The 26,467-nt window shown below is 37.2% G+C and overlaps 1 protein-coding gene across 3 annotated transcripts in view; it reads left to right on the top strand.

The window, feature by feature from the left end:
• LOC131005234 (serine/threonine-protein kinase TOR) overlaps positions 1–26,467 on the top strand; it is a 34,183-nt gene that overhangs the window by 7,324 nt on the left and 392 nt on the right. For 2 of the 3 annotated variants that reach the window (XM_057932078.1, XM_057932077.1), the window contains 51 exons: positions 844–1,003; positions 1,089–1,232; positions 1,341–1,510; positions 1,594–1,798; positions 1,873–2,067; positions 3,726–3,878; positions 4,577–4,698; positions 4,843–4,942; positions 5,020–5,115; positions 6,860–6,990; positions 8,372–8,474; positions 8,567–8,749; positions 8,834–8,926; positions 9,111–9,146; positions 9,634–9,732; positions 9,812–9,913; positions 9,994–10,156; positions 10,241–10,365; positions 10,460–10,512; positions 12,719–12,842; positions 12,929–13,096; positions 13,854–14,006; positions 14,141–14,293; positions 14,502–14,573; positions 14,658–14,792; positions 14,879–14,940; positions 15,144–15,241; positions 15,933–16,042; positions 16,311–16,484; positions 16,566–16,631; positions 17,336–17,404; positions 17,508–17,618; positions 18,662–18,802; positions 18,890–19,018; positions 19,120–19,279; positions 19,385–19,599; positions 20,220–20,426; positions 21,189–21,302; positions 21,383–21,586; positions 21,780–21,860; positions 22,827–22,901; positions 22,988–23,054; positions 23,197–23,357; positions 23,503–23,676; positions 23,777–23,905; positions 23,979–24,062; positions 24,340–24,401; positions 24,479–24,551; positions 24,636–24,770; positions 25,931–26,104; positions 26,177–26,433. In XM_057932078.1, coding sequence (XP_057788061.1) covers positions 844–1,003; positions 1,089–1,232; positions 1,341–1,510; positions 1,594–1,798; positions 1,873–2,067; positions 3,726–3,878; positions 4,577–4,698; positions 4,843–4,942; positions 5,020–5,115; positions 6,860–6,990; positions 8,372–8,474; positions 8,567–8,749; positions 8,834–8,926; positions 9,111–9,146; positions 9,634–9,732; positions 9,812–9,913; positions 9,994–10,156; positions 10,241–10,365; positions 10,460–10,512; positions 12,719–12,842; positions 12,929–13,096; positions 13,854–14,006; positions 14,141–14,293; positions 14,502–14,573; positions 14,658–14,792; positions 14,879–14,940; positions 15,144–15,241; positions 15,933–16,042; positions 16,311–16,484; positions 16,566–16,631; positions 17,336–17,404; positions 17,508–17,618; positions 18,662–18,802; positions 18,890–19,018; positions 19,120–19,279; positions 19,385–19,599; positions 20,220–20,426; positions 21,189–21,302; positions 21,383–21,586; positions 21,780–21,860; positions 22,827–22,901; positions 22,988–23,054; positions 23,197–23,357; positions 23,503–23,676; positions 23,777–23,905; positions 23,979–24,062; positions 24,340–24,401; positions 24,479–24,551; positions 24,636–24,770; positions 25,931–26,104; positions 26,177–26,433 — 6,570 coding nt within the window. Of the gene's footprint in view, positions 1–843; positions 1,004–1,088; positions 1,233–1,340; positions 1,511–1,593; positions 1,799–1,872; positions 2,068–3,725; positions 3,879–4,576; positions 4,699–4,842; positions 4,943–5,019; positions 5,116–6,859; positions 6,991–8,371; positions 8,475–8,566; positions 8,750–8,833; positions 8,927–9,110; positions 9,147–9,633; positions 9,733–9,811; positions 9,914–9,993; positions 10,157–10,240; positions 10,366–10,459; positions 10,513–12,718; positions 12,843–12,928; positions 13,097–13,853; positions 14,007–14,140; positions 14,294–14,501; positions 14,574–14,657; positions 14,793–14,878; positions 14,941–15,143; positions 15,242–15,932; positions 16,043–16,310; positions 16,485–16,565; positions 16,632–17,335; positions 17,405–17,507; positions 17,619–18,661; positions 18,803–18,889; positions 19,019–19,119; positions 19,280–19,384; positions 19,600–20,219; positions 20,427–21,188; positions 21,303–21,382; positions 21,587–21,779; positions 21,861–22,826; positions 22,902–22,987; positions 23,055–23,196; positions 23,358–23,502; positions 23,677–23,776; positions 23,906–23,978; positions 24,063–24,339; positions 24,402–24,478; positions 24,552–24,635; positions 24,771–25,930; positions 26,105–26,176; positions 26,434–26,467 lie in introns of those variants that run through there. The other variant, XM_057932079.1, reaches the window with a different exon arrangement.

Below are 26,467 nucleotides of genomic sequence, written 5' to 3'. Positions count from 1 at the left end.
AGCCACGGCGGCGAGTTCGACCTCCAACCGAGAGAGAGAGGTTTTGGCTCAAAACGACGTTGTTTTACCCTCAACTAAACGACGTCGTTTCTTTTCGCCGCCGGCTACGCCATGTCAGCACTCAATTTGGGGATTTTTGGAAATCGTGGAAAAATTGTTCAACCCCTTAAGTTCATGGAAAATTTGATAAAAAATAGTTCATGGAAAGTTTGGAAATCGCACCAAAGTTCATGGTTTTTCACGGCATTAACCCTTTATAAAAATAAAATCAGTTCTTTGCAGGGGGAAATGCTAGTTGGTTTGTAATACTTATACTCCCTCCGTCCCACTAAAAGTGGTTTGTATTCCATTTTGGGTCGTCCCACTATAAGTGGCTTATTTCCATAGATGGAAAATTTTAACCCTTTCAAAAGTGTAGGCTCTACCACTTTTAAGCAATTTACACCTTCTTAATTCTTGTGCCGAAAAGTTTTGAGCCACTTATAGTGGGACGGAGGGAGTATTATTTATTTTTAAGTGTGGATTTATGCCCTGTGTTTCAATTAACCTTTTTACATATATAATGTCTACGTGCCTAAGATCTATCTGGTCATGCTGATATTTTATCCATTGATGTGGATGCCATAATAGTTGGTGTATTTTCTTATGGAAGCCATGGACTGTGAAAACCATTTACACGTGCATTTGAATATATTCATATACATTCATGATGATAATTGATTAAATTTTCGTAGTGAATAGTGAGTACTTGGCTAACATAAAATTTTAGAAGTTTGTTTTATTAAGGGGTCCTTGTTCGGAATTAAGTAGAAAAATCTCAATTATTTTGTTTCCAATTGGCAGAAATACAGGCGAGTTTATGATGTCAAGATACAGAGAAGTTGCTGAAATTGTTCTTCGATATTTAGAGCATCGGGATCGCCTTGTGCGTCTAAGCATAACTTCTTTGCTTCCAAGAATCGCTCATTTCCTACGTGATCGTTTTGTGACCAACTATCTGACGGTCAGTTTTTTTCCCCCCGCAAATAGCTATGTTTATTTAATTTTGTAGTTTATCTGTCTGGCTGATAAATCTTTTTTTATAACAGATTTGCATGAAGCATATTCTTCATGTCCTCAAAATTCCTGCAGAAGCTGCCAGTGGATTTATTGCCCTCGGAGAAATGGCTGGGGCATTGGATGGGGAACTCATCAATTATTTGCCGACAATAACATCTCACTTGCGTGATGCGGTATGAGTTAAGACGTTTAAGTATCTTAAAAATTCTGTTGGAGCTGCATTCCCTGTATCTTTGAAACATATCTAGCACAAATAATTCAAACACGGCATTTTTCTATAGATTGCTCCTCGCAGAGGGAGACCCTCCATGGAGGCTTTGGCATGCGTTGGAAATATTGCAAAAGCCATGGGGCCTTCTATGGAGCCTCACGTACGTAGTCTCTTGGATGCAATGTTTTCTGTTGGGTTGTCCTCCACCCTAGTGGAAGCCCTTGAGAACATAACTGCCAGGTCTAGCAAGACATTTCCTATCGTGCTTGTTCTTCTCTTTGTTAGTAAATCAGGGGATCTGAAATGGGTTTCTTATTTTGCAGTATTCCATCTTTGCTTCCAACCCTTCAACTACGCTTACTTGAGTGCATTTCAGTAGTTCTTTCTCGACATCAACAAGTTCAATCAAGGCCTTCTGTTGGTCTTAGTCGGACTAGTAGCTCAGCAGCTACTTTACAAGTACCAGAACCCAATGGTTCTGCTCTTGTTCAACTTGCCTTACAAACTCTAGCCCGATTTAATTTCAAGGTTGTCTCTTCTTTCAGCTGCTGTGCTTTTTCTTTTTGTTGTTCCCCCTTGACATTGAGGTGCTATTGTTTCAGGGTCACGATCTTCTTGAGTTTGCAAGAGAATCTGTTGTGGTGTACTTGGAAGATGAGGACGGAGGTACACGGAAAGATGCTGCTTTATGTTGTTGCAAATTAATGGCAAATTCTTTGTCTGGCATCTCCGCTACCCAGTTTAGTTCTAGTAGGACAAGTCGTGCTAGTGGAAAGAGGCGCCGGCTTGTTGAGGAGGTTTGATCATGTCCAAATTCATCATAATATCACTATATAATTTGCATATACAATAGCTCTTTATATTCTTTTTGCCTCTTTGAACTTGTGTAACTATATATTCATGTCTGGGAAATATGCTACTCCTTGAGTTTTCTTAAGTTCTGTAGTTTTAATGGTGAGTACGTAGTCAATTCTGCAATGAGTCAATGAATTCTACAAGCTGCTTTACTCTTTAGCATGGTATTTACGTCAAGTATTGGTTAATTGAATTGTATAGAATTCTTTCTGTGCTCTTCACTTCAAGTGCCGCTTCCTTTCCCCATATTACATGCAAGCAGTGGAGTTGTTGAGAGTGCGATTCTATACATGCTAACTGATGTCTATGATCATGATAGTTTTGATATAGGTTCCTGGCTTAGCTAAAGACATTTTGAGCATCAATATTTGTACATTAGAACTTCTTCTTCTTGTCTAGTTTCGATGGTGATTTGGTCTCTATTGGTTTCAATAAGGTCGCTTTGTAGGACTGTTCATCACTTATCTGCTACAATTGATTATTGGCTGATGACTTGATCTACCGGTTTTATGGAATCATAATGTATATCTGAAATCTAATGCTGTATTGGACCATCTATCATGAGCAACAACTCATTAATGATATTTCTTCCTGTATCTTGGGTGGTTAAAAATGTACTAAAGAATTCTAGCCTGTATAGTTCGCCCTATTTCCAGTGAATAATCCTTTACTCATATTACTTGTAAAAACATCTGTGCGAGGAGTCTTCTTAATTCTTTGAACAAATGAAATTAAGCTATGATGCTTTGAGATTTTATATGACCCATTCCATCTAGCTTTCTGGTTCAAACATTGTTACCTGTTGGCAAACCCATGGGGACATCTAAACTTAATTACACTTGCATATACAATCAAGGGAGGTGTGCTCAGTTGCTGTGTTTAGATAAATAAGCTGTTAAAATTGAGACATGAAGAAGAAATACTCTGAAGGATCAGGCCTCTCTAGGCTTTTAGCTATTAGATGGATGGAGGCTTTCTAGATCTTGAACTATGTGATAGCAGGTTGAGATCATGATTTGAGTGATGAATACTTGTGTGGTGTACCCTTCAAAGTAGAGTGAACGGGCTCTGATGACAATAGTTCTTTATAGCCAAGGCCCAAGTCTACAACTAAGGCATGCTAGGTTGCGTCTCGTAGATTGATAAGCTGCTGAATTTTTTTGGCAATGGAGACTTAAGCTTGTGTTGTTGGAATTGCTAAGATGTTGAAATTGAGACATGAAGAAGACATGTACCTCTGCTCGGGGTCCTCTCGAGTTTTTTTTATAATTTTTTGTTAACATTACTAACATACTATCTTCTCTTGCCAGCGAAGCGACTTTTAAAGTCATTGCCATTAATAACAACCAAAGCGAAACATATCGTGCTTCTACATTTCCTGCTATTTTGTAATTGGTCATGAGCTAATTGCACTACAGTTTTTTTACCATGCTGAATCAACATAGTAACAGAAAACATGACCATTCCATATTTTCATCTCGAGTAAATTTCGTGTTCTACACTTCTAGTTCTTTGTATTGGGAGCTGTATTAAGCGCACACATCGGATATTATGCTGGCCATGTTTTCTCATATTAATTTAATGCTATTTTCTAGTGCAGATTGTGGAAAAACTTCTAATTGCAGCAGTTGCTGATGCTGATGTTACTGTTCGACGATCTATATTTTCTTCACTGCATGAGAGTGGAGAATTTGATGATTTTCTTGCACAGGCTGATTGTTTGACTGCAGTGTTTGCTGCTTTGAATGACGAGGTATCCTATCTAATGATTTGAATGGTTAGATATCCCCTTGTAAGGGGCCATTTCTTAAGTTGGTGGAGTTGTCCTCTGTAATAACCTAATTTTTGAAATGATTTTTCAATAGTTTGTCAGTAATATGTTGCTTGTGGTGCTCCTATTTCTTAGTGCTAAACTTCCTCTTTGTTATAGTTAGACTAGGCTTGGGTTATTTATAAAATTGCACAAGGCTTCGAGTACTCTCTCTGGATAATTTATGCATTTATGCTTTAGATGTGATATGAGCTGCTTGGGGACTGGCTTTTTCATGTTTCAGTAGAAGGGTATTCATAGACCCTCAAGTAAACTAGATGCTTAATTAACTTTGGAGTTTGGAGTACCTGACAACATATTTATAGAAAAATATTTTACCATTAATTGGTCATATCAGGTTGTCGTTACAATTCTGAATGATTAGTTGCTTGTTTTCTTTTTATGACACAGTCCACCATGTTAGGACTAAAATCTCACAAAAGTTGAGCACCTTTCATTCCCATTTGAGAAGTGAGAGGACTGCACAATAGTCAAACTGTTTAAAAAATTTCTGATATGTCAAGATTTAATCATTGCTGAAGCAGTGATTATTTGGTATTTGGGTTTGAGAACATGTGTAAATGAGCTCCTCTTTCTCGCTAGTCAACTTTTTAACATGCTCGATCTTGACTTTGTGTCAGGATTTTGAAGTTCGGGAATTTGCAATTTCAGTGGCTGGAAGGCTGTCTGAGAAAAATCCTGCATATGTTCTACCAGCACTCCGTCGCCATCTTATTCAACTATTAACTTATCTAAAACAAAGGTATTGTTGAACACTTTATTTGTTTAGTATAACCTCTTGTCTGTTTTACTTGCTGATCCTGTTTAACTTTACTTCTGTCGCATCAATTACCTTTCTCCTTAAATTTTTACTACATCCCATTAATAAGGCTCCTGCTGTTATCAGTGCTGATAGCAAATGCAGAGAAGAAAGTGCAAAATTGTTGGGGTGTTTGATCCGCAATTGCGAGAGATTGATACTCCCATATATTGCTCCAGTACACAAGGTTAGATAACTACTATGTTCCATTCGGTTTGATCATTGATTCACTTCTATTTTTGTAATTTCTTTTGATTTTTTCAGGCCCTTATTGCGAAACTCAATGAGGGAACTGGGGTGAATGCTAATAATGGCATTATAAGTGGAGTTCTGGTAACTGTTGGAGATCTTGCTAGAGTGGTGGGTCTCCTTAACTTATGTTTGTAAATGCAATTAATAGTTTCAGTAGTTGCTTTAGTGTTTTCTTATCGAATAGTTATTTTCTCAAGTAAAACAGCAGTACAGAGCTTCTAATCTATCAACCTCTTTACTTCTAGTACTTGAGTTGCATTACTATGAGATGGATGAAATTGACTCACAAAAGCAGCTAGAATCTATTTCTGACCGAGTCATGTTTTTTATAGGCTGATAATTACTCTGTATGTATTGTGTGGATTTGCTATAACTGAAACCAAACAAACTACTCCCTCCATCCGCCAAAATTATGTAAAATTGCTTGGGCACGGGATTTAATAAAATTGGTGATGATTTTGATGTAGTGGAGAAAGGGTCCCACCACTTTATGAGATGTGTGGTTGAAATTGAGTTTTGAGTGGGTTTTTTGTAAATAAAAAGTGTTAGTAAGGATAAAATATTAAAGAAGATGGTGGGACCACTGCCATAAAAGGAAAGTGACATAATCTTGACGGACGCCAAATATAGTAATTTTTACATAATCTTGGCGGACGGAGGGAGTAATATTTTAATCTGAGTGCAACCATTATTTGGCCAATTTATTTCACTCCGAAAAACTTAAAATTGAGCAGCAACATCATATGATTCATAGTTGTTCTACTTCTTAAGTATAAAAAAGTAAAGAATTAGTGAATGTGCAAAAATCATAATTTATTAGTTTTTTTTTTGAAAAAAACGTAATTTATTAGTCTTACGGTTCAATGATTCAATGCCAACAGCTAAAGGGTACTGCATGACAATTTTTTTAATATATAAGTCGGAGATTATTTTACCGAATTTCAACACCTCAACGTATTACCTTTATATGTTGACAGAAGGAACAGAATTGTATATGGAGGCCATCGATTCTTATACCACTTGAAGGACTGTTGACAGGGTTAGGGTCATATAACTAAACTAATAATGGAGAGAATAGATGGTAGTTTATAGTCTTTCCTGCTTCTCAGGCGATTTTTTCGGCTTTGTTATGCACACTTTAACTTCAGTGTCTTGTTTGATGATCTTGGACTGATCAGAATCTAGGTGCTTGCTAACTAGTACTCCCTCCGTCCGCCATAGGTATGACACTTCGGCTGGACACGGATTTTAATAAAATGATGATTGGTGATTTCTATGTAGTGGAGAAAGGATCCTACTATTTTATGAAATGAGTGGTTGAGATTTAATTAAATGTAGGCCATGGGTGTTTTTTTTTGTGAATAAGGGGTATTTGTAAGGATAAAAGATAAGGAAAAGATGTGGGGCCATGTCCTGAAAAGGAAAGTGCCATACTTTTCACTGAGTCCAAAAATGGCAAGTGCCATATTTATGGCAGACGTAGGGAGTATTAGGCAAGATCTTACTTTGCAGAAAGACCTAGGATAATATAGTTTCGTTTTAGATTGTATATCAATTGTGGTGCCTTAAGTTTATATAAAGTGACATGGTTATATTTTACCCTTTCTGGAACTTGTAAAAGGTACACAACAATTTTAACCTCGTTTTATACAAAGAAAGTTGTAGAAGAGCCCATCTTAGAATGATGTTATTGCATCTGAAGCATTCTGCCTGTACTGAGGTTGGTTTGTCGATGCCTGCAGCTAGAACGTGGCTTTGTCACTGGTATCCGCTTATGTGCTTGATGATTGATGAACAAAATGCTAACTAGTGCATTTGTATAACTCTGATTTCATGCCATCCATGTGTTCAGGGTGGTTTTGCAATGAGACAATATATTCCAGAACTTATGCCTTTGATTGTTGAAGCCTTATTAGATGGTGCTGCTGCCATGAAACGTGAAGTGGCCGTCACCACTCTAGGTCAAGTGGTACAAAGCACAGGGTATGACTCATTTTGATCAGTTCTATATGTATATTGGTTCTTAATGAATTTTCTTTAAGTCTATGAGCATAAACTGAATCAAGTTGATGGTGCTTTATTAATGTGATCAGTCACTCATAACTGTGTGTAGTTTTCCCCTACACACTCTGAGGTCTATTCTCCTTTCTGGCGCATTCAGAACACCACATAACAAAATGCCTGCTTGTCTATTTGTTCTTGAAATATGAGGGGATTTGCAAAATGGAAGATGGTCAGACTATAATATGATAAAGAGTTAAGATGCCCTGCAATGGGACAAAGGCCTGCCCAGCAAATTTACCGAAATAACTATCCAAAGGGATCTGATGCCTAACTCCTAACTTCAGCCTTAAGTTTTACAATAGGATCCATAAGTGGCTAACATTAGCTTAAGGTAAATTCCAATCACAGATATGAGATAACTTAAGATAAACAGAGATAGAAATGAATTGAATCTTACTCATGCAGCCAAAATCGATTGATAAACACGAATTATAATTGGCTAGGCACAGAAGTGAGGTTCTTATCATTTTACTAGCACTAATTGAGTACTAGTGCATGGCTGTGCAGCGCTGTCTGTATGTATTTGTGTTTCAGTGTCTTTCGGTCCATAGAAGTGGTTCTAAACCCACAGCTCCCTTTAGATCTTCAAACACCTTGAGTATGTTTTCACTTCCAGAGGAGGCCGCTTAAGGGTGAGCTAAGTAAAGGCATTACAGGCTGACAACTTCTTCTCTAACTATATGAAATCTACAATAGAGTCCTAAACTTCAGATTTAGAAGCGCCAGTTCAGATTTTTTTTTTTTCCTTATGGAATTAACCAGATTAATGGCTCCATCGCCTCTTGCCTTTTGCAGTTATTTTGGAAAATTCATTGTATTTCTATTTCTTATATATGAACAGTAGTCTCAATTGACATGGCTGTCTGTGATTATAAAAGCAATGAAGCATATCTATGATTATTTTTATTGATTATAAGAAATAACTTATGCTTTCCCATCTGAAAGTATGTCTCTTGATTGTTGGAAAGTTACTTTTATTAAAGAACATAATGAACAAAATTCATATTTCACATTGCAATTGGTTAGTCTAAACATGAGCTTCTCTTGCTTCAAAGTGGTTTGGTAGTTTCCATATAATTAAGAATCTATTAATCTCCTAAAAATATAATTTGAGATATTTGACTAAGTTGGTTCCTTTTAATGGAAGGTTAGAGACTTATCCTTATTTTTAATGCAAAACTATCCATACATATTTCAGTTAGTGGTTGATCTATATTTATTTTCTCTAATGTAAGATGTTAGTATCTTTTGATAATTTCCCATGAAATTAGCATCTGACATGATTTGGATGATTTTGCAGTTATGTTATAACTCCATATAATGAGTACCCACAGTTGCTTGGGTTACTTCTAAAATTACTCAATGGTGAGCTAGCTTGGTCTACGAGACGTGAAGTTTTGAAGGTAAGCATTTATACCATTTAATTATTTTTTGATTCTTATAGATTTATTCTGTGTGTATTTGTATCTTTTAAGCTTTGTGTGACTTTTTCTAGGTTCTTGGAATAATGGGGGCTTTAGATCCCCACGCACATAAGCGAAATCAACTAAGCTTACCCGGGTCGCATGGTGAAGTTGCTCGTGCAGCTGGTGATCCTGGTCAGCATATTAGGTCAATGGATGAATTACCTATGGATCTGTGGCCATCTTTTGCCACATCAGAAGATTATTATTCCACTGTGAGAATTTGAATTTGAAAAGTCATGTTATTCGGCATACTAACATTAGTTATAAACTATAAGCTGCTCATGGATCTGGTTCAGGTTGCCATCAGTTCCCTCATGCGAATTTTTAGAGATCCTTCACTTTCTAGTTACCACCAAAAGGTGGTTGGATCCCTTATGTTCATATTCAAGGTTAGTTTAATTTTATGGATATATGGGGTGTGTTGTTCTCCTATCATTTTAAACTGCCTCTGTTTTTTTGCACCAAGTCACCAACTCCTGGAAAGCTTCTTCTCTTTTACTGTTTGCTGCTTTATTACTACCACTTAGTCTTTGTTCGGCATCTTGACTTGTTTTGTTTGTTTTGCGAGGTAAGTCAATGGGTCTTGGCTGTGTTCCTTACTTACCCAAGGTTAGTTGAGTGTTGTTTTTAGTACTTCTATGCTTCTTGTTCTACAGTTAAGAGTTCCATTACTTGTAAATGTGCAACTCTCCCATGACTCATTCTTCATATCACACGTTGCTTGGTAATGTGTTAGGCCTAAGTTCGAGGCACTTCCAAACAGAGATATATTCTAAATGTACTTGAATGCTTGGGCAATATGGGCAGAAATAGCGATAACTCCTAAAATATAAACAATATGAATTTTTCATTAGCTAAATGGATGTTGGTTAGATTCTAGCAGTTCTATAGATTTATTGGCTGATGATTATTTTTTTACTTTGTACTACAAATGATCTACTGGGTAGGGTTCCCAAGAAGCTCAGTGAGGCTGGACATATATAATGGTTCCTTTATTAGCTGTATGAAGTGTGTACATATAGAACTATTATTTTGTAGGTTCTGCTTGATTTCTCTTCATATTTTAAGTTTTTTGTAAATGCAACTGTCCTATCAGGTTCTACCCGATCTCCTCCATACTGTTCGTACTTGTGATGATTTTCTTAAGGAGTATATTACGTGGAAACTAGGAACTCTGGTTTCTATAGTTCGTCAGGTACTCAACACTGTGCATGTCTTTTCTAACGTTTGCATATTTTCATGAGAATCCTTATATTCTTATTCTCCTTTTGCAGCATATTCGTAAATACTTGCCGGATTTGTTTTCTCTGATATCAGAATTATGGTCATCATCCTTTGCTCTTCCTGCTTCTAACAGACCAGTTCATGGATCTCCGGTAAATACAACTGAGTCATATTGCAAATGCATACAGTTGCAAAATAATATCTGATGTTACGTTTTGGCTTTTGTTTCTAGATTCTCCATCTTCTGGAGCAACTTTGTTTGGCTCTCAATGATGAATTTAGGACACATCTTCCTTTTATTCTTCCATCATGTATTCAAGTCCTAAGTGATGCGGAGAGGTTTAAAGACTATACTTATGTCATTGATATTCTTCGCACCCTTGAAGTTTTTGGTGGTTAGTATTTTCCCTATGGAATATATTCTGCACAAAGCTCATTTATATCTTATAAATATTGAATCTTTGACTGGAACTTTGTAGGAACCTTGGATGAGCATATGCATCTACTACTTCCTGCTCTTATTCGAATTTTCAAAGCCAATGCTTCAGTAGAAGTGCGGTGTGCTGCTATCAGAACCCTTATTAGGCTGATTCCTCGAGTGCAGGTTGAAGTTAGACCCAGTTTGTTATTAGCTCAATAGAGATTCTGGTTATGGTCGAATTTGACTTCATCTTTCTTTCTTGTTTCTTTTTAACCAGGTCACAGGTCACATATCAGCTCTTGTGCATCATTTGAAGCTCGTCTTGGATGGGTCTGATTTCCTTCCCATTTTCTTAAATTATTGAAAAAACTTATCAAATATTGCAGATCTGATTTTTGAGCATGAATATGTTTTCCCAGTCGTTTTTTAAATTTATTTAATTATAATCTGGATATATTATAAAGGGTTAATAATGTTTGGTGTCCCCAACTTTCGGCGTTTTCCATAAAATGTCCCAAACTTTCGTTTTCTCTTCAAAACCCCTCAACTTTAGCATTTTTGTCAAAATATTGTGCAATGCAAATTCTGGTGACAGAAAGATGATTCATCTCACTGGAATTTGAGGTGGGTTTTTTCTCCCACCTCACCATATGAAACAAAGTCGTTTTGATGCTAGGTGGAAAAAATAAAGCCGAGAATTCAATAATCTCTTCATCTCTCATCATCGCTAATCACCATAGAACCCTCCTCCCCAAATAAGCTAATTTTCTTATTCAAAACCGGTGAAAGCTGCCATTCTACCACCGTTACTGGCAGAACCCTTATCCTGGGAATTTGGAGGAGGAAGAAGAAGCATGGTGATTAGGAGGTTGCAGATTTGGGGAAGGAAATGGGTTTCCATCGTGAGTTTTGAGAGTAGATTTGAGGAAGAGAGATGGTAATTTTTTGCTGCAGAATTGAGGGAGAAGATGGGAGTCACGGTGGATGACGACGACGGTCATTTCGCCGGAGTTAGGAGGAAGACGGTTGCAGATTTGGAAAGCGACATTGATGAGAACATGGAGATAGAGATGAACTATAGAGAAATTTCTTCTTCTTCTTCTTCTTCTTCTTCTTCTCTTCTTCTTTCTTCTTCTTCTTCTTCTTCTTCTTCTTCTTCTTCTTTTTTCCATTGATAAGATGGTGGAAAAAAAGTTCTACGTCAGACTCTGGTGAGATGAATCATCTTTCCCTCACCGGATTTTGTATAGTGAGACATTTTAGGGAAAATGCTGAAAGTTGGGGTTTTTTTAGAGAAAACAACAGTTGGGAACAATTTATGAAGAACGGTGAAAGGTGGGGACACAAAACAATACCCTATTATTAACTCCCAAACAAAGATTTTCAGCTCATGAATCATGTATTTTCATAATTTCTTGGCACTGTGTTTTGGTGAACCATGCATCTACTTTTGGCTTGATGTATTACCTTTCTTACAATCTTTGCTCTTCGGAAGGGTAGTAGGACATGTTATGATTGATCAGAATGTGAGAAGAAGTTATGTCGTTATTTAGTCTGGTGGAGGTGGAATTGTTTATTTCCCTTTATTTATTCAGCTACTCAACTTTATTGAAAACGGCACCAGGCGTAGTTTTTCATTTTATTACAGCAAATTATTAAAAAAAAAGTATTTAAGAATAGATCTGTCCCCATTCCTTCCTATATAGAATGAAATATTAGATTTTTTGATCTACATTTGTAACTGTAAACTCCCCTTTCCTTCCTATGCTGACCTTCTTAACTTTTATGTGCTTGCAACTTTTTGGAGGAGGTGCTGATCAAAATCAATTTATTTAAGCTTTTGATTGTAAAGCATGTATTGAACAAATCTGAATTCTAAAAATCTTTGATGATATTGAGGATCCTATCGTTGAGTATCAGGGTAGCATCCAAAATCATAATGACTTGATTCGTGTGTTTGTAAAATTGTATCAGTTATTGTTGTTGGAGATTGGAGTGTAGGTACACGATTAATTTTCTTTTATTTTGTTTCGGAATTGACATAGTTCTTAGTTGATAATTAAATAAATTTTATGCTTCCTTTCTTCAAAGAAGAGGAAATTGGAATCTGGATGTAGGTGGCTAGGTCTAACCTTAAAGCCCAAGTGCTGAAGTAATGGTCAAAGTATCATTGCGCACTTGGATGTGCTTGGTGATAAATATATGTTCTGCTAGCTTATGCATGTAGTCTTTCTATTGCTCTTATATCATACTCACTAGTGTCCCATTTGACTTGACCCTGTATTCTTTTTCGAGTCGTCCCATTTGACTTGGTCTGTTTCCTTTTTGGGTAATCACTTTACACTATATTAAATATAGGCCCACACATCTTTACATTATAATCTTATCTTTCTAAATAACCGTGCCAAAAAGAAATAGGCCAAGTGAAGTGGGAAGGAGAGAGTAGTATTTTTCTTAAAAATTATTTGCCCGCTCTTTGTATCAGGGCAATTTTAGTTTTCTTTCCTATCTCTTACGTAAGGCATCCATTTTGCAGGAAAAGTGACGAGCTTAGGAAGGATGCTGTTGATGCACTTTGTTGTCTAGCTCAGGCTCTTGGGGAAGACTTCACTATCTTCATTCCTTCTATCCGTAAACTTTTGGTTAAGCATCGAATGCGGGTACCATCAAAACCAATTTAGGTTTATGTTTTCTTAGTGAAGGCGATCATCTTGTTTGTTAAGATTATTTTTGTTCTCTTCGCCAGCATAAGGATTTTGAAGAAATTGAAGGTCGCTTGCAGAGAAGGGAACCATTGATTCTTGGCAATACGGCTTCTCAGAAACAAAATCGTCGGTTCCCTGGTGAAGTTATTAGTGACCCTCTAAGTGATACCGAGGAAGAAGGTAGAGCTGATCCACAAAAGCCTCATCAGGTACATTGAGCTTTTATTCTAAGCGATAGATTAGAAGTGGAAATTTATATTTTGTCTAGTACTTAATCTCACTCTCGGGTAGTATTGTACTATAATATTCTCTTCTTTCACCGTCACATCTTCTAATTGGTCATGGGGATCGTAATGATGCTGTGTAGGTCTTTGCTTTGTGTTGTGTTGAAAATACAATGCATCTGCTATTGAAATTTTTGTTGCAAGTAAATCCTAAAGCAGTTAACACTTCAGGGTGAGTTATTTGGTAGTACGACTGTATGACAATTCTGGCAATTTGAGCTAACTATATTATTGCTCTGCAGAACAGCTGAATTGTTGGTATAGTGCTTATATAATGGCGTTGGGCTGGTACTGTTGCACTTAAGTGAGCAAACAATAGCCCTCGTCCTTAATTTGTAAAATGATCTCCATAATTAAAACTGGTTGTAGGTTTTGGAAGTTAACTGATGTTTCCTTTAAATATATGATGAAACGATATGAATTTGTCTGGTTGGTGCTGGACAAGTTATTGGTAGGGCACTCAGCCTTGCACCTTTTGGGTAAAGGCATGAAAATTCTATGTTCTGTTAATGAACTGAAAGTGTTGTTTGGATTTTTCTCCTTTTCAAATAATGGTGGTGAATGTTAGAAGAATAATGATTTGGTGTATCTGAAGTTATGGTGTGAAATTTTTTGCTTCATACATCTTTTAACATTTCAACAAGAAGCTGTCAAACCGTGTTACTTTTTATATTTTTCATAGGTTAACGAATCTCGATTACGTGCTGCTGGAGAGGCTTCTCAACGCAGTACAAAAGAGGACTGGGCAGAGTGGATGAGGCACTTTAGTATTGAACTACTGAAGGAATCGCCTTCACCAGCTCTGAGAACATGTGCCAAACTTGCACAGCTTCAGGTCAATATCATTATTTCCTTTGTATCATAGTCAGTTGGCTCTTGCTTGTGCAAAACTGTCTCATTTAACTGTAGACTAAAGAATGGAATGATTTCATTCGATTATTAGTAATCCAATTCCTTCTATTTTTGCAGCCTTTTGTTGGGAGGGAATTGTTTGCTGCTGGTTTTGTCAGCTGCTGGACACAGCTGAATGAGGCTTGTCGAAGACAGCTAGTACGGAGCTTGGAGATGGCATTTTCATCTCCAAATATACCTCCAGAAATTCTTGCTACACTTTTGAACTTGGTATGCATTGAAAAATTAGTTCATTTCGTGTCTGGTGAATCCATTCACTATCTAAAACTGATTCTCTTTGGACTATCTTAGAATTTCTGTTAGAAACTTAGTTTGATTGGGTTGTTCAACAATGGGTTCTATCATCAATATCACTGTATCCACTAGTTAGTGTACTGTATTCCTGTACTATCAGTGCGCTGAATCTTTTCTTTTCTAGGCTGAGTTTATGGAACATGACGAGAGACCCCTTCCTATTGATATACGGCTACTGGGTGCCCTTGCAGAAAAGGTAAGATTTTCTAACAGCAGCTGCATGGTAATTTAAACTGCACTGAATTTGAATATAGAAATTCTCATAACTTGTGCATTTCAGTGTCGCGCATTCGCGAAGGCTCTGCACTATAAGGAGATGGAATTTGAAGGTGCTTGCTCAAATAGGATGGATGGTAATCCTGTTGCTGTAGTTGAGGCCCTTATCCATATCAATAATCAATTACACCAACATGAGGTGACTGCCTTTTTCAGTTGGAGTTTCATATCTCTTGATTATTTGCATATTATGTTTGTGAAGTCTGAGTTGTTTTCTTTGTTCAGGCGGCAGTTGGAATATTGACATATGCTCAACAAAATCTGGGTGTTCAACTGAAGGAGTCGTGGTATGTTTAATCTTTAACAACAGTCCTAAGGTCCATTTATTGTTGTCAATGTCTTGCTAGGCTCCCCCCCCCCCACCCGTGCACGCGCCACAATAAGATGAGCTTTTAGAAGCTATTACATCTGGTATATAGCACGTGTATCCAAGCAATAAGAATTTATTTGCTCATATTTTGTTTACTGAAGTGGAGTTGCTTTTTTAAAGGTATGAGAAACTTCAACGATGGGATGATGCTCTAAAAGCTTACACTGTGAAAGCCTCTCAAGCATCAACACAACATCTGGTTTTGGATGCAACACTAGGTGCGTTTATCTGTATAAAATCGGTGGACATGTAAGTTAGTTCAGTTTCAACGGAAATTATGTACAACTAGTTTCCTGATGAAGTCCACAAGGAAAGAGAAAGTTGTATCAGAATATGTAGTTAATTGTATTGACTTTATTTGGTAAACAAGTCTTGATTAACATAGTATTGAGAAAAATGATTGACATTCCTAAATGGGCACAAATCAAGTCCTTTTTATCTGACAATTAAATGTTTCACATTCCTAAATGCTTTTTATTGGTTAATTTCCCTCTGTTATCCTTGCCCTTCTTTCAGTTGGCTTCAGAAAAGTCACCGTGTTACTGAAGTGAGTTAGCTGCAGCATTTGCCCTCTCCAACACAGAGCCATCTTTCATTTAGAATTTAACTAATATGTTTCCTGTAACAACTGTACTAATAGGAAAGAGAAACTATGAGCTTTTTGTTTCCCACTACTGCTTCTAGGATCTTCCATAGTGCTGCTTCCAATAACTCCCTTCTTTTGGTTTTCTCTAAACCTAGCCTTGCTCTGGTAATGCCTACTATCCTCTCTTTGCTCAGGACACGTCTTTTATATTGGTTGTAATCATATTTGCGAAACTAGGAAGCTTTTAGTTCCTCGAACCATCGGTTGCTTGATGATGAGATTTTGTGTTCCTATAACAAGATTTATTCCTTTTTGTCTGTAAGGGCGAATGAGATGCCTTGCTGCACTTGCACGGTGGGAAGAGCTCAACAATCTCTGCAAGGAGTACTGGACACCTGCTGAGCCAGCTGCTCGGCTGGAAATGGCACCAACGGTTTGTTTCCTATTTTCTTTTGGGGCTTTAGAGGATCTGCTTTCTCCATGATGTCACTGTATTTTTCCAGTTGATATCTCAGATGTGTACCTGGACTGAAGTAATTAGCTTCCTTCTTTCCAACTATGACTCCGAATCAATTTGAGATCCAAATAAAATTAAGACTTCCTGCTGTTAGATAAATAAAGAAAAACAATTAATAGCTAGCAAGGAGTTAACTTTTGACCCTACCTCAGCTGTTACTAAAGTCATGACCTATTAATTTTAGGCTGCTATATCTGCCTGGAACATGGGTGAGTGGGATCAGATGGCAGAATATGTTTCTCGATTGGATGATGGAGATGAAACCAAGCTTCGGGTCTTGGGCAATACTGCTGCTACTGGGGATGGGAGTAGCAATGGAACTTTTTTTAGAGCTGTATTGTTAGTTCGTCGTGGGAAGGTAACCCTTAATTTTTATTTTCTTCAGTTGTTTTGTTATAATTGCTTAGCTGACATGTCTTGTTCTTCTTCTAAATGTTAGTATGATGAAGCACGTGAATATGTTGAAAGAGCAAGGAAATGTTTGGCCACAGAAGTTGCTGCATTGGTTAGTTTTCTTTTCTTTGATATTTCGTATATAAACTGATACAAACTTTCCTTGTAGGGAGAAATTTCCTACTTCACAGAAATCGTATTAGAGGGCTTTCTTATATCCCTCTTCTCATGTAAATGTTCCATTAACTACTGCAATTAAATTTAATCTCCTTCTCTCTGAAAGGATGATAATAAGTGCTGCATTTCACTTATCATGTTAAGATTGATTATCTACTAAGTATTTCACTTAGTCACGGAAAATACTCTTCAACTTTGGTAGAAGATGCCTCTTTCTATGATCTTACTGATTGTTGTATACTCTGCCTATGATTCTTAATAATATTTTGTTCTGTTGTGGCTTTTTATTAGTGTATCTATTACTCCCTCCATCCTTCAAACATCTTCCTAAGGGAGAGTGGCACAAATTTTATTAAAATTTAGTTGTGTATTAGATGAATGGATACTGGGTCCCACAAAAAGTGAAGATTGTAAGAGTAATAGTGAGTGGAATTATTTCTAAAAGTAGGTTAGGAAGATGTTTTGGGGACGGACAAAAATGGAAAGAGAGGAGATGTTTGAGGGACGGAGGGAGTATTTTGTTTTGCTTCTATTTCATGATTTCTTTGATATTTTAGTAAACCTAGATATATTCTCCAATGCACCCTTCCAAGTTTATGTTGTACTCTTTTTGAAATTATATTGATTTCTACTTGCTAGGTAGTTGAAAGCTATGAACGTGCTTACAGCAATATGGTTCGCATTCAGCAACTGTCTGAATTAGAGGAGGTACATGCTCTTATGCCGTTAAACTTTGGTTGCTGCCTTTGCTGAATAGACTGTTGAATCAATAGAATCCTATTGAGATATCTGATGGGACCTCTTGTAATAGGTTATGGATTACTGTACCCTTCCTGTTGGAAACACTGTAGCTGAAGGACGGAGGGTTCTTATCCGCAACATGTGGAATGAACGCATAAAAGGCGCAAAAAGAAATGTTGAGGTAAGACACCGATGAGCTGCTTTTTCTTTTATCTCAATTTGGAAAGTAATTAGAAGTTTCCAGTACAATGGTTGTTATTTTGACTTATATCTTTCCAGATTGTGTGTCATGTAAAGATTTGTAAAATGTTTTGCGAAGTTTGGCAACTGTTCTCTGATCTTCAGCTAGGTAGTCCTAAAGAATCAAACTTTCAGCTCTCTGGGCTGAGCTCTGCCATGGTTTTTTTTGTGTCTTTACTTTCTGCAGCTATTTGGTCAATTGCATTGTTTTAAAATTGATGTATGAGGGTCTCCAAAGCAGTCCACTGGAGATAACTGCATTTACATGAATTACAAATTAGAAATGAAAAGTCTTCCTGGCCATGTCTTGTATAGCTATTTGTTCTATGATTTTGAAATGTTCTAGATTCTCTTCAGATTTTATCCATGATATCTATCAACTTTTCAAGCCCGGACATTGATTTCATTAACTCGATCTTCCATCTTTGTACAAAATTGCTCCAAAACTTATGTGACTAGATTTTATCCAATATTTTTTTTACAAAAACAAGAACACCTTGCTAAAAGGTTCCAGAAGAAGTTGGGCATGACCCCAGGTTTGAATTTTTTTCGTACTGTCTGTATCAGTGATGGTGACACTGATTGAAGAATGGTTAGCTAGATGAGGAACAAAGATACTAATTTTTGTACTTGATGTGATTAGAGACAGAAAATAAGCTTAATTTTGAGTTGTATGTTGAGAAAACTTCTGTGGTTGCCAGACATGACTTGCATCTTATGGTCTTTTAACATCATATTGCCCAACTTTTGGTAGTACTGGATGAAGGAGACATCATAATATGCATAATTTTACAATTGGGTGAACATATATACACAAGTGGCTTTAACCAATGAAAAATTTATATATTTGGATAATAAATATCTAGTTAAGTTTCTTCAGATGACTGCCCTTTTTCTAGGCTTCCACTTGCAGCTAACAGTTCCTTACTCTGATATTATTGGTATACATTTTTCTATGGTGTGACTGTAACTTTAAATTGACAGGTTTGGCAAGCACTTTTGGCTGTCAGGTCACTTGTTCTGCCACCTACAGAAGATGCAGAGACATGGATAAAGTTTGCGTCGCTTTGCCGTAAAAGTGGCAGAATCAGTCAGGCTAGATCAACATTAACAAAACTCTTACAGGTCTGCGATGAATTTTGATAATTGACATGTTTATGCCATTATATGATTCATGCATAAATTGATTTCTCTCTTTGATGGAAAATGTAGTTTGATCCTGAAACAACTCCTGAAACTGTAAGATATCATGGGGACCCACAAGTTATTCTAGCTTATTTGAAATATCAATGGTCAATTGGGGATGACCATAAACGGAAGGATGCCTTTTGCAGACTGAAGGTTCATATAATTTATGTAGAACATCATACTTGTTTTCTGTCATTATCATTGGCGATGAAATGGTTTGATAAATTGCTGTACCTGCAATTCCTATCTTCTAGGATTTAGCAATGGACCTTTCAAGAACCCCTTTGCAGCAGCCAACCACACAGTCTGGCATACCTGGTTGCTCAAATGTGTCTCTCATTGCACGGGTTTATCTCAAATTGGGAACTTGGCAATGGGCACTTTCCCCTGGTCTGGATGACGACTCTATACAAGGCAAGATTACTGTGTGTTTGTTGTGCAACTTCATCTGCATACTACTATCCTTTGAGGGAAAACTATTGGCTCATCTGATTGATGGTTGATTATTTCTGCTTCCAGAAATCCTTGGTGCATTCCGTCATGCGACTCATAGTTCAACTAAATGGGCCAAAGCTTGGCATAAATGGGCTCTTTTTAATACGGCAGTTATGTCTCATTACACTTTGAGGAGTTTCCCTAGTATTGCTTCACAGTTTGTTGTTGCTGCTGTCACTGGATATTTTCACTCGATAGCTTGTGCGGCTCATGCTAAGGGAGTGGATGATAGTTTACAGGTATTGTTATTTGGGGTTTCTTTATTATTGTGAGACTATGGGTCATTAGATCCTAGATTATTTGGGGTTTCTTCTTCTTCTGCTTTCTTCTTCTGCTTCTTCTTCTGCTTTCTTCTTCTTCTTCTTCTCCTGCTTCTTCTTCTCCTGCTTCTTCTCCTGCTTCTTCTCCTGCTTCTTCTTCTCCTGCTTCTTCTCCTGCTTCTCCTGCTTCTCCTGCTTCTTCTCCTTCTTCTCCTGCTTCTCCTGCTTCTTCTCCTTCTCCTGCTTCTGCTTCTTCTCCTTCTTCTGCTTCTCCTGCTTCTGCTTCTTCTTCTTCTTCTGCTTCTGCTTCTTCTTCTGCTGCTTCTTCTTCTGCTTCTTCTTCTGCTTCTTCTGCTTCTTCTTCTTCTTCTTCTTCTTCTTCTTCTTCTTCTTCTTCTTCTTCTGCTTCTTCTTCTGCTTGTTCTGCTGCTTCTTCTGCTGCTTCTTCTTCTTCTTCTTCAAAAAGGTATTGTCATCAGTCAGATGCTGAGTCTGTTTCCTTGACGTTCTCTGCTGTATGATTCTGATATTACCTTTTTGTTAAATTGCTACATGTCTTCAAAATGCTCTTGCTTATTGTTGTGATCCTGGAATTTCAGGATATCCTTCGTCTCCTGACTCTATGGTTCAACCATGGATCTACAACTGAAGTTCAGATGGCATTGCAGAAAGGGTTTTCCCTTGTTAATATAAACACATGGTTGGTTGTTTTGCCTCAGATAATTGCCAGGATACATTCCAATAATCATGCAGTAAGGGAACTGATACAGTCCCTATTAGTGCGAATTGGCCAGAGTCATCCACAGGTTTGTTTTGAAAATGACTTGTATAATCATGTTTAGAAATAGAAAATAGCATCAATATTTAATTTTGGTCATAGTGACTATGTTTTTCTTTATTCTCTTAATATTTCTTAGGATAATTTGTTCATGCGGCACAAGTTTTAGATTTGGTGCAAAATTGTTCAAACAGCACAAGTTCTAGATTTGGTGCAATTTTGTTCAGTCTTCTCTAGAAAGATGTTATGCTTTTTAGCTATGTTGCTTTGCGAATGATTGGTGTCAATAATTTATATATTTAAACATTGTTATTTCTCAAATGGTAGTTTTCCCTTAGGAAAGGAAAAATTGTTTATTTATGAGGATCACTACTTTTCCTGGAGGGTTTGGTGTTTTCAAACAAAGTGTGTATAAAACAAAACAATCGCAGTGCTTGGTCAAATGCCCTAGAGATTCATTATCTGACGTCGAGACAAAAATGCAACTTGTCCTGACATGAGCATGTTATGGATAGTTCTCAAATGCCTTATAAGGATCACCTCCACCATTTGCTATCAAACCAAGAATCTAGGAATTAGCTGAACTCCCTCTAACCAGATTCTAGAACTAAAAATGTAGTATTTGTTTGTATCTAATGCTAGTAAGGTAGGAAGTTTGACCAATTTTTAAAACATCAGAACTAGGAGTCAGATCACCAAGTTAATACAGTTTTATTATCATTTTCTCAATTCTTTCTATCAATGATAATATCTTTATTGTTTTAATATCTAATTTAGTTCTATTACGCAGGCTCTTATGTACCCTCTTCTCGTGGCATGCAAATCCATTAGCAATTTAAGGAAAGAGGCAGCGCAAGAGGTGGTTGATAAAGTTCGACAACATAGTGGTATACTAGTGGATGAGGTAAAATAGGAATGTTGTAATGACAATTCTCTCATGTCTGCTTTCCTCCTTTTTATAACATTGCTTCTTGAATTTAAAAGGCCCAACTTGTGTCCACGGAGTTGATCCGAGTTGCAATACTTTGGCATGAGATGTGGCATGAGGCTTTGGAAGAGGCAAGCCGCTTATACTTTGGTGAACATAACATTGAAGGAATGTTGAATGTCTTAGAGCCATTGCACAAAATGCTCGAGGAAGGTGCAGCGAGGAACAATTCCACTATAAAAGAGAAAGCCTTCATTCAGGTAGTGCCCCTTTTAACAGTGCAGCTTGTCTCTAATATTATGAGCATTTATTTTTAAAGTTCCAAAAACATGTAATAAGATGGTTGTCTTCTCTTGAAACTAATTGAATGAAAGAAAATTGACCTCATTTTATTTGTTCAATCATCCAGTTTCATTATTGTTTTTGTTGATTGAGAATTAACTTGCTCTTCAGGCATACCAGCATGAACTTCTGGAGGCCTATGAATGCTGCATGCGATACAGAAGAACTGGAAATGATGCAGACTTAACTCAGGTATGATTTATAAAAGAATATAATCAGGCTTCCACCTTTATTGGAATGATGTGCGACTTTGTTACTACCTGGTGATACTGGATTTTTCATCCCCACTTGCCTTGATGCTATTTATTTGTAATAATTTTTTCCAACCAAAAAAGCAAAATCGTGTGAAGGGTTAATAATATAACAATCTCTTCACAGAAGATTTCTTCCTGCCCAGCAGAAAATCTGCTATCTCGAACAATGAAAATCTTATCCCTACTAATCTCAAATAAAGCATATAAATAATACCAACTTTCGCCCATGCTAAGGCCAATAATCTAAAAGCTCAACAGACTTAAAAATAAAATAACTAGCTCATAAAATATAACTAAATAAAATATAAATAATTTCAGCAGCTCAACGTTAAACATAGAACAAAATACGCAGTGTATCAGTAAGACCCGAGACTGATCCTTTCAGTTAAAGTACTATGTAATCCTGTGAAAGACTGTCCCATCAAACTTGATTAGGCTTAGTATATAAATTCCGCCTTTAAGCTAACGGATAATACAAATGCTGCGCAGCTTTAAAAAATGTTTTCTGGTTGTTTCTTTAGGGTACTCACATGCTTGCTACAGGAAGTGGCTTCTATTTCTGTTTATTTATGATGCCTCACCTGATCATCCCTTTTCTCTTTTAACCCTTCTCGTTGTGGCCTCGCATTCTGATGAAGAAGCATAATGGCTGGAACAAGAACCCCACTGAGTTGAACTTACATTTAGAAGCATAATGTTTTTAACACAATTTATTTTCTCATGCGTGCATGGATATGCTTACGTCTATGGCGTGACTTGGACTATACATCACTCAGCAACAAAAGTTCATTCAAATAAAATTTGATGAAATTAAATTCAAGAAATACACACATAAATAAATTTAATCATGTGATTTGATTTTGGGCTGTGACAGACACGCCTAATGAATTTTTGTATCTCCCAGGCTTGGGATCTGTATTACCATGTGTTTCGGCGTATAGATAAGCAGCTTCAAACTCTGACCACTCTGGACTTGCAGGCAAGATGAAATTGCTAACTGATGTTTAGTGTTTTGTAGTTTGAACATGTTGCTAACTGATTTCATTTCTTTTTTGGCTAATTTAGTCAGTCTCTCCAGAGCTGTTGGAGTGTCGTGATCTGAAACTAGCTGTGCCTGGAACCTATAAAGCTGGTATAGCTGGATTGCTTGTCAAGATCTATTGCCCCCCCCCCCCCCCCCCCCCCGCCCGCCCAAATGCACACACAACACACCCCACATAGATATATGTACTACTGATTACTATATGCTAATGGCTTCACAATTTTATTCCCAGATTCACCTGTGGTGACAATTGCATCATTTGCACCCCAGCTTGTTGTCATCACGTCCAAACAACGACCTCGAAAGTTGACAATCCATGGAAGTGATGGGGAAGAACATGCTTTCTTGTTGAAGGGGCATGAAGATTTACGCCAAGACGAGCGTGTCATGCAGGTCTTGTTGATACACTTTGTTTCACTTGACGAGTGGTTCTTTTTCTGATATAAAAGTGCCATACTATAATTTTTGTATTTTTTACCAGAGTAATCCATTGTCTTTTCCACTTTAAACAACTAACATTGTGGGATTTCTCCATCAGCTGTTTGGTTTAGTAAATACTCTGCTGGGCAATTCTAGAAAAACTGCTGAGAAGGATCTCTCTATCCAAAGATATTCAGTCATTCCACTATCCCCAAACAGTGGCCTCATAGGATGGGTGCCAAATTGTGATACCTTGCACCATCTCATTCGGGAGTACAGAGATGCTAGAAAGGTTTGACCTATTTCTCCTCTGGCGCACCTTGACAAATTTCTTATTTATATGGTGCTGGGGATTTTCCTTGTAGTTACGGCGATTATTTCTGGTTTTGTAGATCACTTTGAACCAGGAGCATAAGTTGATGCTTAGTTTTGCTCCAGATTACGATCATTTACCTCTCATAGCAAAGGTTGAGGTGTTTGACTATGCACTGCAGAATACAGAAGGCAATGACCTTTCTAGGGTATGGATTGTTCATAGATAGACTTATTTTTGTTTCTTTCCTATATGACTATATTTGCTTCTCAAAATGGCAGGTGCTCTGGCTAAAGAGTCGCACTTCAGAAGTCTGGTTGGACAGGAGGACCAACTATACAAGAAGCTTAGCTGTCATGAGTATGGTAATGTTTTTTATGCCCTTTCTAAATTGTCCGATTGCCTAATAGAAGCTTAGCTGTAAAGGTTTCTGGATTATTTCGGAATATGTGGTGTTATACTGATGCATAGTTTTCTCCTGTTATGTGGGGTGTGTGTGTGTGTGTATGTGAATTTTGCATATTTATTGTTTCACAGAATACAGAAAGCCTCCTTCCTAAGCTTATTGAATTTTCATTTTGCGTAAGTTCTCGAGCCTGTTGCACATTTTCAAGCTTTAAATATTACTCTTACCTTTTCCAGGTTGGTTACTTGCTCGGCTTGGGCGATCGGCATCCAAGCAACCTCATGCTACATCGATTCAGGTACAAAAGATATAACAAATCTATGATTGTCACTTGTTTGATTTTCTTAGTTTATTTAGAAAAGATATTGTTGGCAGTGGTAAGATACTGCACATCGACTTTGGGGATTGCTTTGAAGCTTCAATGAACCGAGAAAAATTCCCAGAAAAGGTTGGAAATCTATTTCATTACTTTTTGTTCTTTCTATTGTTTGTTCGCGCATTTGTCTTAAATAAGACATATTTGCTGGTATAGGTTCCTTTTCGGCTCACTAGAATGCTTGTTAAAGCAATGGAGGTCAGTGGTATTGAAGGAAATTTCCGCTCCACTTGTGAAAATGTCATGCAGGTTTTGCGGACTAACAAAGATAGTGTTATGGCAATGATGGAGGTAAAAACTCACTGTTCCATGATGCCTATTGTAAATTTCTTGGTTGCTGTTAAATTTATTTGTTTTCCGGTGGTCAAGCGATTCCTAATTGTGATGTTAACCTTGTTTCTTTTATTTTCCGGACTGTTTTATTTATTTTGAATTCTTTTGCCTTGCTCTAGGGTTACCTTGGTTCTTATTCTATCATAATCTGGGACATGCTATATGTTCTTTCTTTTTGTTGTTCATCTCTTGTCATTTGGGTTTTATGTTCTGCTGTCTACTACTGCAATATATTTCTCTTCTGCTTTATGGAGTTTTCACCATTACCATATACTAATTGATCCCTTGAATAAACTCTTCTTGTATATTAATTCGTTAAACACTTAAGGAATTATGGAGATTTACGATTGAAGAAAGTGAAGATTTTCCTTGCGCTGGTTTGATGTGTTTGATTGGTTGCTCTATGGACTCATGGTTTAGTTGGATTATGTAGGCCGTTGAAGTTGTAGTATATGGTTTATTTTGGTGCCTTCTCTTTCTCTCCCATTTGTTTTACAAATAAAGATGGCGCACTGCTTTCGTTCTAGGACTACTGAACTAGTACATAAATTGAAATAGGGCATTCTCCAATTCGTGAACCAGTTAGCTACTCTAGAATTTAATTCGGATATGCAACACTCCCATCTCAACTGTAACTAGGAAATCTTGTAGGGTTTACTAATTAAAACATACTCCCTCCGTCCACAAAAGAACTTCCTATCTTTCCTTTTTGGGACGTCCACAAAAGAACTTCCTACCTATTTTTGGACTATACCCCACCATTTATAATCCTCTTACTTTTTTCACTTTTCACAACTCTCAATATTAATTATAACACATTTTCACCACTCTCAATACACTCAACTACCTTTTATCCACTCTCAATACACTTAACAATATTTTTTCTGAAAACCCGTGCCACTCCCTCCTAGGAAGTTCTTTCATGGACGGAGGGAGTATTTTTTTAATCTGTTTATGTCAGCTATGTTTCCCTGCTAGTAACCTTATAGTTGGCTTTGAGCATTTTTATATGATCTGCTTATAGTTGGCATTGTTTCAATTTCATCCCAAGTCCCTAAGATGTAGTTTCAAAAATCCATTTATCCTCCGAAATATAATACTATCTGGTTGGTTTCCAGGCATTTGTGCATGATCCCCTTATAAACTGGCGTCTTTTCAACTTCAATGAAGTCCCTCAAATGTCTACCCTCACAAGTACACATGCCCAACCCGCTGTCAACGGAGAAGAATCTGTCTCCAATAGAGAGATGCTTCAACCACAGAGGGGTGTTCGTGAGAGGGAGCTCCTTCAGGTATGTGTTAATAGTCTTAATTATTCTTGCTTGTTAGCAATGCTCATGATGTTAAACCAAATTGCTTTATAGGCTGTAAATCAATTGGGTGATGCTAATGAGGTTCTGAATGAAAGAGCGGTAGTTGTGATGGCAAGGATGAGCAACAAACTTACTGGAAGGGATTTCTCTTCCATACCGTCGAGCTCCATCCAACATTCCCTAGAGCATAGTACCTTGATTTCTGGTGACACTCATGAGGCTGACCACGGATTATCTGTCAAATTACAAGTCCAAAAGCTTATTCTTCAAGCAATGTCGCACGAGAATTTGTGCCAAAACTATGTGGGGTATGTTTCGCCTTTTAGAATTTTGATGTTTAAG

This window comes from Salvia miltiorrhiza, chromosome 1, assembly GCF_028751815.1.
Source record: "Salvia miltiorrhiza cultivar Shanhuang (shh) chromosome 1, IMPLAD_Smil_shh, whole genome shotgun sequence".
Classification (NCBI taxonomy): domain Eukaryota; kingdom Viridiplantae; phylum Streptophyta; class Magnoliopsida; order Lamiales; family Lamiaceae; genus Salvia; species Salvia miltiorrhiza.
This window is presented reverse-complemented; position numbering and strand designations above follow the sequence as displayed.